Source organism: Enoplosus armatus, chromosome 15 (genome assembly GCF_043641665.1).
Source record: "Enoplosus armatus isolate fEnoArm2 chromosome 15, fEnoArm2.hap1, whole genome shotgun sequence".
Taxonomy (NCBI): domain Eukaryota; kingdom Metazoa; phylum Chordata; class Actinopteri; order Centrarchiformes; family Enoplosidae; genus Enoplosus; species Enoplosus armatus.
Window position 1 is genome coordinate 9,514,956 of NC_092194.1, and position 13,507 is coordinate 9,528,462.

At 41.7% G+C, this 13,507-nt stretch overlaps 1 protein-coding gene across 1 annotated transcript in view; it reads right to left on the reverse strand.

Moving 5' to 3' along the window:
- ttll5 (tubulin tyrosine ligase-like family, member 5) overlaps nucleotides 1–13,448 on the reverse strand; it is a 42,294-nt gene extending 28,846 nt beyond the window's left edge. Inside the window, 12 exon segments of the mRNA XM_070920444.1 lie at nucleotides 156–237; nucleotides 6,020–6,127; nucleotides 6,315–6,406; nucleotides 6,513–6,614; nucleotides 7,559–7,643; nucleotides 7,756–7,825; nucleotides 9,569–9,651; nucleotides 9,738–9,868; nucleotides 10,144–10,250; nucleotides 10,999–11,081; nucleotides 11,202–11,308; nucleotides 13,390–13,448. Of these exon segments, the coding sequence (XP_070776545.1) occupies nucleotides 156–237; nucleotides 6,020–6,127; nucleotides 6,315–6,406; nucleotides 6,513–6,614; nucleotides 7,559–7,643; nucleotides 7,756–7,825; nucleotides 9,569–9,651; nucleotides 9,738–9,868; nucleotides 10,144–10,250; nucleotides 10,999–11,081; nucleotides 11,202–11,308; nucleotides 13,390–13,448 (1,109 nt within the window).
- Nucleotides 13,449–13,507: the final 59 nt, after the last annotated feature.

The following is a 13,507-nucleotide window of genomic DNA, read 5'->3' on the forward strand; positions in this document are numbered from 1 at the left end:
GAAGATACAGATTTGTTGTCTGACCTTAACTTAACTGCTAAACTGACATTGAAAAACCCTTGTTTGAGTTGCTGGAGTAAAAGAAATAGCTTCAGTGAGGGATTCTCCTGAAACAACAAAATAAAGAATTAAATGATCAAGACAGTGTCACTCACCAGGCCAAGGAGGGAGAAAGGTTCACCTCTAACAACCAGGGTTTGAGGTTGGAGTCAATGAGCACATCAAACCCGTACAGTTCTACAGAGGGAAACACAAAATGAATCAAACAGTTTTGACCGCAGACTGGGAATTCAGCAGAGAGAGTCAGGAATTAGAAACCTCTGAGATCTGCTCCCTGAAAATAAAGGATGAAGGGTATCAAAGTCACAAGAAGTTTATCATAGCCCCATTATGTGGCATTTGGCAACATGGCCCATGCCTTTCTGCTACTGATTACACGCATGTTATATACCCAATCACTCAAGAGAGAAACATTCACCAAAGCCTGCTACTGAGGGATTGACTCAATTACATTAACTAAGTACATACACATTTCATCTGTCATGAAGTTGCTTATGTAAGACGGTAGATCAAAAACACGCTGTGGCTGTGAATATTATCATACATACAGTCAATAATTTTCTCATGACAGGGAAGGTTAAGCAGTCTACATATTGTCACTACGTATTAACAAGAAGGACGGTGCTCTAATGGGTAGCAGAGAAACCTTCACCTCCATCATAAAGTTAGTATCTTGTCCAACTGGGGCAGTAAAATATGAACTCCAGAAGCACAAAGCTGGAAATGCGACAGTGTGTCCCAAGTGGCAGAAACCTGGGGAATTAGAAAGCCTTAAGCTATATATTGTATATATTTCACTCCAGCTTAGCACTGAGTGACACAATAAAAGCCTTTTACAAAGTGCTCAGGAAGTTCCCCGTGTAAAAATCCATCTATTCTAGCCAAATTTTCCCTCTCGTTTCACTGACTGATATATGACTTACAGCGACAGAGCTGGGCCTGTGTGCCCTCACACTGCTCTGGGGAGTGTCACCCTATAAGCCAAGGACCCGCCAGCCCCAGCGGCAGCGTGCAGGGAAACCGCAGTATTTTACAGGGATAGGGCAAAGCCCAGCCATAGAGCCAGAGGAAAAAAATCCTTCTAATGGCACTTCAAAAGAAAAGACTGTGTTGAGAATAGGCCAGGGGGGTTGGGGGTTTCAAAGCTGCCATAACCAGCACTGTTTGTTCAGGCATCTCAGGTCAGTGCCAGTGTTAAGCACACAAAAGTCAGCGTGACAGCGAGCAATGGCTTGATATTGCACTTGGTTGAATTATGGTAGGCCGGGCAATTCCAGTTTAACAGGTTGAGTAAAATTTATTAGGCTGTACATTACTTATTGTAGTTATCTGTTAAGTTATCTGTTAAACAAATCTCCACCCTGGCCATATATAATGATGAGACAAAGCCTGACAAAGACCTCTGTTAGATCTTTGGTGGTGTGTATGTTTTGAGATGTATGCCATCCAATTTTTCAGTGAATGGCTTTGTGACTAATTTGCTTGGTTGTCTTATCTATCTCAACGTTTGCTGACGTGTTCTTATTTAATGTGTTTTATTGTGATGTTTGGTGTGACGCATGTAATTCCCTTAATCCAACACAGCCTTAACCTTAAAACTTTGCTCTGTTAAAATTAATCTATTAGGAGCTATCAGTACCGAGCGTGGATCTTTTGTCTAGCTTATCTACAGTATAATGTAATAATAACTATCAGCAGATAATCAGATAGTTTTGGGTTAGTCTGCCTCTGTGAATAAGTGGTGTTTGTGCATAATGTGCTTTCCAAAGTCCCAGGCCATGTCCATTTAGTCTTTCAATTAAAGGAGCATTTTACACAACAAGATCAGGAGCACCACTCAGCCTGTGGAAGCGGTTAACTGATGATCATCAGGGTAATCTCAGCTTGGGTTTGGAGACTACAAATCTATAACACATAGCCTGTGTTACAAAACGGGGGCATGGAGTTTGAAAGACATGGGTATTTACCAGACAGGGAGACTCTAACGAAAGACGCTATCGAATTGCATTATACGAAATGTAGGATCCAGGGATTTTCCAGTTTTCCATTTTGACTGTTCTTTTTTAATCTGTCTCTTGTGAGTCCCCCAACTTTATGGAAGTACTCTTTTAAGATTGTAACATTTCTTGAAAACATTAATAGTATGTTTTTTCCTCTACTTATGTTTTCATTACTGTATTAAGACAAGTTGGAGAACACTGCATCGTGTTCATTGGGCTTTATTTCACAGGTCAGGAGCTCAAAATATGCTAGCATCATGAGGTCCAAATTGGTGTAAGCGCAAACTGCATTTTCATGATGGAACTGAACAAGGTTTGCCATACATCCCTCAGCCAAGACCTGCAACTGGAGCTGCTACTGCCATCTTTAACTTCTTTAACTTCTGAGGATGGACTGGACCCCCACAGCTGAACAGTACTTGCTTAAGCAGAGCAGTAAGATTTGATTTTCCACTTGCAGGCCTATCCCATTCTATCCACTTCTGTATAAAAAACACAAACACAGATTTAGTCTAAAAATGAGATGGAGAGAATGCGTGTGTCATAAAACATTATGCATTAGTCTTAGGGAACAGAGCGCTGGAATAAATGGGTTTGAGCCTGCAGCGGCTCACCAGTGGCACCACAACAACAGGGGAAAATGGGGAGGTGTTACACCACCTCACCAGCCCCCGACAAACCGACTCCATGTGCCGCGCATTTTCCCCCAATTAGGAGCAGACGCCGCTCCTGCCCCATGAGCCTGCCGAGCCGCTCACTGCTAGACACGTTTGTTCTATGGCTCGACCGCTGCCGGGGGGAGCGCTGTTAAATGTGCCCACAGAGAGCCCACAACAAGCATCACAGACTAGGAGAGGAGAGGCAGCGAACATCCACATCACACCCATTAAAGAGGGAGGGGGAGAAAAAAATGTGACAGAGAAAAGGGATGATGAAGAGCACTTTTTTTTTTACATTATTGGATGGGCGCTGCTGGAAACTTCACCACAAGAGACAAACGCCCAAAAACAATAATCTCCCCACCCTGGCCATGCAGCCTGCTGGCCCACAACAACAACAGCAATATAAAGTATTTCCTTTATGTGTGTTTTCTTCACAGGCGAGGACAATTGAATTACTCTTGCATCATTCTGAGATAAATTATTGCCGCTGAACTGTTTCACTGCTGTTGCAGGGAGCACAGCCGAGCAGCTTGGAGCCACAATCGTGAAAACAACAAACTGAAGTTACAGTTAACTCTCTATAGCCTTATTATGATAGCAGGGGCCCAATTCATTAATCATTCTTAAAAAGATTTTGAATTATACAGCAGCCGCACTGTCATCACAGGCATACCAACACTGGGCTGCAGTGTGGGAGTATCTGACAAATGTAAAACAGGGAGAGTGGTTCACAGACGAGGGATCCGACCACACTCAGCACTTAATGAGGGACGTTCAGTGGAACACAGGACCAGTAAGTGGAATGTTTTGTGTAATAAAATAGGCCTTTGGCTTGGCTAATCAGATCTTAGTCAAAACATCTCGTAATCAGCATCCCTCAGCAAAAAGCCTGTCCATTAATCACACGGCAGCGGTAAGGAGCTGCATGGGTGGCATTTTCTCCCCACAGAAACACACTCTCACACACACACACACACACACACACACACACACACACACACACACACACACACACACACACACACACACTTCTTACAAATGTAAAACGAAAAATCTGTTGTTTTTATTTCTTCCCACATGAGACATTACGGAGCTATAAAAAGATTTTGTTACAGTGTGCCCATTTAGATACGGATGTGCAATTTGAGCAAAGGGAAGAAATCCCATTTGAAAACAATAAACATTGTATTAAAGCCATTAATAGACATTAAAATGGCAGGGAACAATTTGCAGTAAATTAAGATTATAATGTGCTTTATGATCTTGCATGGCTCCCTTCCAGACAAGCCTGAGACCGTATAAAAACTCTAAACAATGGCTTCTTTTATCAGCATATTCACTGCCCTAACACACATGTATTCGCTGCCCTGCATTCTGATGCTGTACCTGTTTACTATTACAGGCAGCTGCCGAGGTCCAGGATGTAGGTGTATTGTAGGTTGCAGGAAGAGTGGTAAAGTAGTAAGGATAAGTGCAAGAAGACGAGAACAGGAGCTGAAGCTGACAACAGCTGACTGAACATGACTCCTTGGTGGTTTGGGTGGGTTTTATAAAAGAGACAAGAAAAAAAGCCAACAAAGATACTAGACTGGACTCCCTGAAGCTGTGTGTTTGTAAAGCTCATGCTTTACACTGGTTCCTACATGTCTTTGTATTCATACTGTCCATACATACTCACTCACACACGCACAGGGAGTTTGCATGCAACATGACCACACTGTGAGAGACAGATCAACAGAGAAGAGGAGGAGGAGGAGGAGGAGGAGGGTGGTCCTCTGGAACCGTCAGTGTCTCTCTTTGGAAACTTAATCCTGCAATTAACTTCCTTGGGGCCATCTGAAGACAACAAAATTACACTAAATTCAATAGTAAACTGATACAGCTGAAGTAGGATAATGGGCATGTTCACAGCAGACCACAGTATATTATGTATCTTAGTAAAAGGTGTAGAACCTAATTGCTCTTGTACTACACAATGACAATGCTGTAGTATCTACAGTACGTATATACAAGTTTCTATAGGCTTAGGCATAAGACTTCAATACACTATACCGAAGAAATACCAGATGATTTTGTTTATGCAGAAGCAGAGTTCTGTTTAGGAATGTAAATGTAAGTATGGTGCAATGCAGTATGTAAATTCACATGGTATCACTGAGGACTCCATAAAGCATTTTTGCGATTGCTAAATGGGGAGGTGAATAAACTAATATTCCAGGCTGAGGTGAATGAATGAGAATAAGAGCAACTTGTTTTTCCATTCCTGATTTTCCCTCTCACACCAAAGATATGTGGCATCTGGTTGTTTATTCATGTCTATCAAGTGTCTATGAGTTGAAGGTTGGTAACCCACATTTCCCTGTAAATACCTGCATGGTCCCCATTCACACCCTGGGCTGATGTGGTTTTTACAACCTAGCAGTGATGCTCAGGGTGCAGATAGCATCTTTATGCGGGCGGCTGTCTGATGGTGCAAGTCCATGCTGTTACCCGCCCAACGCAGCCCAAACAACCACCAATCAGGGGGGCTATTATGTCTACAGAAGCCTGTCACAACTGCAAAGCCCTTTATTTTTCTAACTTCTGAGAGGTGAAAGAGAGTGTGAGCAGGAGAGCGAGAATTATAAACAAACAGAAACAGCGAGAGAAGAGGAAAAAGAGAGTGAAAAAGAGACAGCGGTGCTGAGGGAGGCTTGGCCAATGTGCTCGCTTTCAAACCCCAAATCTCAGAGAGACTGCCAGACAGAGAGAGGGAGCGCAGACAATTAGTGCCAACACTAACATGGGTAATGGCTCCAAAATGGAGTTCACACGAGCCCGCTGCTAGGCAGGAGCAGCCAAGAAAACAGTCAGCCTAAATCAGGCAGACCTGAATGGCAACAGAGAAGGAGGAAGCAAATTCCTGCTTCAGTCAATAGGCCCTCCACGACCAGGCAGCCAGTCAGAGGGCAGCGACAGGCAGGAAGGCTCCACACTGAGGAATGACTGTCTACGCAGCCTCAGCTCGGCTCAGCGGAGAAAGAGCATAGAGGAACTGCTGGACAATGAATATGAAACTGAAAGGAAATGTGAGGGGTGTGGTTGTGAGTACGACAAAGTATGTGTGAGTGCATCTGCATAACGAGCAAAAAAAAAAATAGTTCAGATTTCATTCAAAAGAAATTCCCAAGCATCTTGATGTCCCTCACCTTCAAACTAGCCACTGACGTTCAGATCAGTGCAGGTGTAAACGTGTTGAACTCATTGATTTACTTACTGTATGGTCAAAACATCTTAAGAAGAATATGCAATGATTACCAAAGCAGTTTGTCTTGTGAGGGACAAACATCTTGCAGGCGGAGGCTATCTGTAGTTCAGCACTCAGTACAGCTTTGATGATGAGGTCCTCCACCTGTCTCATCAGCACTGGAATAGACAAAACGAAGAGATCAAGAATTCTTATGTTTTGTTTCATTGATAGACATTTTTTGTTGGAATCTGAAGGGAAAAAACTGAGCAGGGGTTCAGAAAGGCAAACTGGGTCATTTTTACTCAAACAAAAAGGAAATTATGAAAAGGACGAGAAAGGGAAGAAAATTAAGGTTTGACTCACATGTGGTGTCCTTTCCCTCCTGCTTCAAATACCTCAACACTGCACTCATACTCCACTTGTTCCCATAATCCTCGACTTCAGGGTCATCGCAGCTGAAAAGGAAGAATTGCTCTTCAAACGCTGAAGTTGTAGTAAATGGATGAGTCAATCGGGCTTCCCATAACAGCTCCCCATTCAATGTATGCTCATGAAAGTCACCTGACATAATCGCTGCTCTTTTTGTTCACGCTGTAGTTCGTGAGATGCATAAACGTGTTCTTAATGTTCTTTGAAGTCCGGTCATACTTGACTGTGGCAAATCTGTAGACAGACAGACAGCGTTTTTTGTAGAAGAACGAAAAAGAAAACTTGTCATTCAACAATTTCACTACATATCTGCAACAGTGACCACATTCATAAGGCTGACACTTGATTGAATGAATGATAGGGGCACTCTGGAGAGAGAGATTAGTTTCTGGCAGTATTTGAGAGGAGTGGATGCCGCATGTGCAATAATGAGAATTCCTTGGCACGCACCATGTACCTGAATACCAACACAACCCAAAGGAATGTCAAGAGATAAAAGTGGGATTCAGAAATTGGTCGTGATTTATTGCTCACAGTTGATAATCAAGAAAGCAAACAAGAGGGCGATGGCACTCTGTTTCCAGCACGCACAACCCTATCAGAGCGAAGCGAAGAGCCAGCTGCTCTATAAATCATCTACCCTCCCCTGACCTACCTGTGCCTGACGATAGCCTCCTCCTGGGTTAATAAATTATCCTTGCTCTAAATACCAACATCCAATAAATGTAGTACAATTACACAAAGACACAATCAGCAACGTTTGATGATGTACATCCTACAGCTGGAACAATGGAGCGCTTTGTTTCATAGTCGCCACCACAACACACACTACACAGCAGCTGGTCTTTTAAGTTAAGGCTGCCCTCTTCTGGGCACCGAATGAGCACCAGTGTGCCGCAAGTGCATCAACCAGGTAGTGACTACACCAGACCCCTGACAAACAGTTACAGGCCTTAAGGACAGAGAGATTACTCATAAAAAAGTAGATTTTCTATTCAAACTGTACATGTGTAAAATACTTGGTCTATTGAGTGCTAGTCTGTAATGTATTTGTTGTTAAATGTCCATTGTGCTGTAATATTTTTTTTGCCCCCAAGAAGATCAGTGATCACTGTAGTGTCAGGTCTTCATTACTCCAATACTATCACAAACAATGCAAAAACCTGCACACGGCTCACCTGGCCAGACCCTCCTCATACACATAGATGAGGAGCGGATCGTACGATGTGACCAACACGTACAACCGCACATCAAACTTGAATTCTGTTAAGAAAAACAAAAATCAGGAGAATCCACACAGATTATTCACAATGTCAAAACAATCCTCACAAATTAAACTGCGTCTGTAGCAATTTAGTGGCAAAGAAGAACTCACCATCTATCAGCAGCGGGTTATTAATATAGCGAGACACCAAGATGTTTTCGTCCATTGAAATCTGATTTGGCTGCAGATGATACACAGAAAACGAAAATGTATGAGGGCAAATACAACGTTTTTTTGAGTGTTTCACAGCACTCCACCATATATTCATTCATGCAGCAGCATTAAATACTGAATTCCAAATAGATGATGTGACACTGCTGTTAACCATTAACATCAAAGAATCATCAAGAGCAAGAAAAGTTGGAGACTCCAATGACATCGGCCGTAGCAGGTCAACGTTAAATAACAGCCTATAAAAACACAATCTGGTGGTGGGAGATGGGTCATTTATGAGGTTGAAATGTGTTGCAGGTGGCGAAGTAGAGAGGAGATGGAACGGGGGAGAGAGGGGGGTGGTGGGTAACCTCAGTGCTGGCTATAGTTCAGAGAAAACCTGAACCGAAAAAATGAACGTATTTCTTTCTTCTCTCCAAATATCGCTCGGACATTCTTTCCACTGTTTCATAAAAATGCCTGAGAAGAAGACGAAGGATCGTGCATATGTTTTTCCAAGAGTGAGAACCTTGTTGAGCTCCTACAAAAGCCAGGGCCTTGGAAGAGTGTGATTTACTCCACAAAGCTTATTAATGTCTGAAACACTGGTTGATACTTATTTCAGAGACAGCTGTATCTGTACACCCCCCCACACACCCACACATACACATAACATCTGGCCAACTGGCTGTTTCAGTTCACACAGTATTTTTAAGTCAGTATGCTTACAGTTAACTCCCACCAGGTTTGCCATTAATGTGAATCTGTGTTAACGCATGAATCTGAAGGAACTTGGAAAATGTTCACACACAAATCTGATGGACACAGTGAGAACTATTTGGTTAGCTTAGCTTAGCATAAACAACTAGCTGTTTCCCTCTGTTTCCAGTCTGTGCTAACCTAAGCTAGCAGTCTGTTGTGACCTTAATTCCCAAAATGTCAAACTATTCCTTTAACACACAGCTTTAGTCATACAGATCTCACACGCAAAATAGCGGCAGAATATGGTTTAAACCTCCACTTATGTATCTTCCTCCCCTTTGTTTCAAATTTCAAGCGAGAGAATGTGTTGTTTCAGTCCCTCACGTTCAGTGCTGTTTTACCCACTTTAAACAAAGTAACAAACTAAACAAAGGATATAAAAAACACGATTAATGTCGGTCCATTCACTCCAACTTCAAACACAGGTTTATTTTGGGTCCCTGCATTAGGGATAATAGAGCAGTGGTTCCTAACCCAAACCCCAGATTTAAGGGGTACAAAAGAAAAGAAAAAAATAATTCTGTTACTCAAAATTATGTATGAGCGTTCATTCTTGACCTTGGAAATAGCAACATTTGATGCTTTTCCCTGTTTTACATCATAGTAAACTGAATATCTTTTAGTTTTTAGACTATTGGTCGCACATAAAGTCATCTAGGACTCTGGACAATTATTATGTTTATTTATATATGCATATTTTTATATGTCTATTTTCTGATGTTTTAAAAACCAAATAACACATCAATTACTCGAAAATAATGGGCAGATTAACTGCAAATGAAAATAAGTTACCGCCCTACTTTCACCTCTTCAGGTCTCTAACAATCATTCAAATCAAATAAAAAAACGTCTTTGGTTAAACTGCTCACACCCTGTATCCACACTGAGGACATAACCTGTGATGAAGTGTCACAAGGTGGACATTGCTTCATTTTACGGAGTCACAAGCAAAAAAGGTTGGTAACCGCTGTATTAGAGAGTGATAACTCCAGTGGGCAAAATCACTCACATTGCTGACCAAGTAGATGCCTCGCCCTCTTGAAGATGCTACTGGTTTAATAATCCATGGGCCCTTGTCCTTGGCAAAACAATCTGAGAAAAGAAATAAAATATATCATGTATATTTAGAATGGGCATAAACATATCATAAAGAGAGGATCAGGTGAGAGGTGTCTTACTGCAGAATTCCTGGTACTCAGAGGGAAGTACAAAGGTCTGAGGAACGATATGGAAGTTTTTGAAGCCATGAGTCTGCTGCATTCGCTGGATGTTTTTATACAGGCGGTCTTTGCGCGTCAATTCATATGACCTGGAAATGAGCAGAGCCTCCAGTTTTAAAACCCCTCCTCCACAGCTTCGACACTGACAGAACAAAAATATATGCACACATAACAGCAATAGATCGCCCTCTGCCTGACAGTATGATTCAATTCATGTTTCAGACAGGCACCGGTCCAATCTAAATGCGCTTTGTGGCGGAAGCCAACAAACACAGAACTGACGGGCTTAGAATGGCTCACTGGTGATATTTATAACACAGAAAACTGTGGCAATGCACTCCTATATTTGAACACTCTATTATACCTGGGAAAGTGGTTGACCTTCTGGAAGTCTTGAAGGCTGCGTAGTATGTAAGGCTTCAGGTGAGATCCCGTCCACATAAGGTTAAAGTCATTACTATTTGGGTGAACCTGAAAAACAGACAGAAGGATTGAAAGCTGGATCAAATCATTTAGACTCAGTACACACAGGGATCACTAAAAAAAGCATAAAACTAAGCATTGCCACTGCTGTTCATACTGAATACGCTCTGTAGAGTTTCCAGTCACAGACAGCAGTATTATATTCTGATCACATACGACAGCTCGGTTAAATTAAATCTAAGAAGCAGATCAGACGCTCCACCACTAACCTGGAAAAACGCAGCCTGCTCTTTAGAAATGATCGCAAAATGAAAGGCCAACTCACAGATTTTCATCACCCTTGCATTATTTTATCTGTTTTGTTTTGTTTTATTCCAACGATTCGTTAGGAGGCAGAACTCACATGGCCGCTCGGTGTCTAGGGAAGAGCCAGATGTTTGCAATAAAGGCTTATTAAAGTTTGGCTCTGTCGCAGCTGTGGTAGACACTCGTCTGCCTTTGATGACGGGTTAGCGGGAGTCAAGAAGCATTGAAATGATATAAAAAGGGAATTAATTGTAACTGCTTGGAGAGAGCAATAATGGGGATTGTGCCCTTGTGAAACAGGATTAATGCTCTTGAGGTCATTTTGGTTTTTTTCCATGGGTGCATTCCCGGGCTTTGACATCGGCATTATCAGTCAAAGGAAATAAAAACAGCCCTACTATCCCTTATCCTACACAGCAGAGCAGAGAGGTATATGAGTAGAGATTTAGGCTAATCTTTTAAATTTGCACAATTCAGTGGAGAACATTACCTCATGGAATCCATGATTGGTGAGTATTCCTCGTACCAGGCGGCTGTCTGTGCGCACAATCTTGAAGGCCAATTTATATCGCTCTAAGCAAGTGAAACACAAAATATCCTTAGTATCCAACTTATTGGATGCTCCGAATTTGGATCATATTATCATTGCTTTTCTCACAGTCAATTTTGTAGCTTCAACTATTTGTCATGTACCTCCAATAGAGCAGATATTGCCATCTTTTGAAACAGCAGCTTCAGGGAAAAACAAGAGGACTGGGATGGTCTTGCTGAGGCCACTCCAGGAAATGCAAGGATGGTCTCTAGTGGACAAACAAGTCACAGTTAGAGGCAGATTTTCTAAATGTCTGGCACCTCCAGAAAAACTTCCCAGTAACAATATCACAGAGATGCAAAACACTTTTGCCGTTCATGATGATGTGAGCTCGCCTATATGGGTAGTTTACTTAATGCTGAGGGAATGTATCCTGACATGCTGTTTGTTTCAGTCAGGCAGATAAAGACAGAACCACACACAGTTTCACAAACCCATGTCCTACACTAACAAACACCCTTGTAAAACTGCAGACTATCTGATAGTGCCAGACACAGCCTGCTTATCACAGGCTAAAAATAAGATAAGGTAGCATGATGATGGAGTAGAACTCAATCAGGCATTGACGGCCTAGATAAGGGGGAGAGGCATGTAAACAACTGCTGCCCCTAGCTGACGTATCCAGGTATGTCAGACAATATGGCAGATATCTTTCCGCTGTGGTGGCTTCGTTGCCCGCTCTTAAACAAGGTATTTTCACAATATTTAAGCCTGTTGTTTATTTTGAACGTAAACCACCATCAAGACTCTTGAGATACAATATATGCAAGATGTGACAAAAGTTGTCACAGTAATATTTTAGCAAAGTATGACCATTTATGCTGCACATATTTGGTTAAATATGCAGATGCATCATTATTTTTCTTAAAACATAAAGGTCTTGTTCCTCTGCTGCTCTCAGAATCGATCGAAGAAAAACTGGGCCCTTTGGAGTTGCTGATACAGACAACAGTGCCAAAACTCTTACCCAGAATCCATGAATGTCTGGTGAGCCTACATAAAAGCTGCATGCTAATATGTGATCGGTTATGGTAATATTATTAAGCATCTGTTCTTAAGTTCAAGTTCTTTTTATATTCATCAAATTTCAAAAAAGTATTAAAGGCATAATCAAGTCTCCATGGTGCAAGATAATGTTTAGTCTTGTGTGCTGTGTTCCCTTGGTTTCCATTTTTTTTCCTGTACATGTACATGTACACTATAGCTGCACTTACATGTGTTTGTCTTTATGTGTGCTATGTGCCTCCTGTACAGTATTGGCCTGTAATGCTACACTTACACTCCTTTGCATTATTTATGGTTCTCTGTCGTCATAAACCTTTACATCACATTAATGTCGACTAATATCAACTGCCCCTAATAAATAAAGTGATAACAATCAAGTCAGAGTTGAGCAGAATAATCTAAATAGGTTGAAGTCAAATGTGCAAGTGATGCTAGTTTGATAATAAGTTGAAAACCGTGTACAGGAAATACTACATTTCTGTAACATGAAATCAAAGTGTTTTACTGTAGTAGTGCAAGTGTGTGAGTAGACAGGTTTTTTTGATGATCTCATGTCTTTACTGGTCTGGTAGCATCTCAATGCATAAGAGCCAGGAAAAACAGCACTGGTCACCTGGAGGTTAAACCCTAATACGAAGCAATCCAAACTAATTCAGCAGATGGAAATTAGCCTAAAAGCAGGCACAGTGGCTCTCAGTAAGGTATGACTAAGTATAGCTTAAGAGGGAATTAGTTGGCAGAGACAAGATAACATAGACCAACTGTTGCAGCTATGATCAAGAGCTAGATGCACTTCTCTCTCATGCCATCAAACTTTCATCAGTTATGCAAAATTAACCTGAAGGCTTCATTTTCTCTAAATGTATCTTGGCATAAATTATTAAAAAGGGCTCAGGACATCTTCTGTAATCCTGCATAGATTGCATTACACAGTCAATAAACTTTGGCAAGTTGCAAAGACGAAGGTACAGCCAGGCCAGCGTGGTGTCGCATTAATACTGTATTTAGAGGCAACTCTTGTGAGGTATTCCAGGAGGATCAGTAGGCTAAGAACCTAACTGACCCGGAACGAGACCTGTGTAATTCAGACAGCCACAAACTGCAGGGACTGTGAGCAATATCCTACTGATCTCCATAGTTTAGAACTGTCTAAATGGTATAAAAACAATGCAAACATATCAAAGGATAAGCCTGTTTTGAAAGACTGTAGTCGACCACAGTCACCATTATGTGATTTTACAGTATTATTCTGAACAACTGCAAACCTGTAGTATAAAAACTCACTCTTGCTCGTCTTCTGAGGAGGATTCAGAGTCGGCCTTATCCCGGATCACAGCTGGCATCTTTACAGTGTCCGGTGAAATCTCCCTGGGATCAAGTGTCTAGGTTTCACCATGGCACC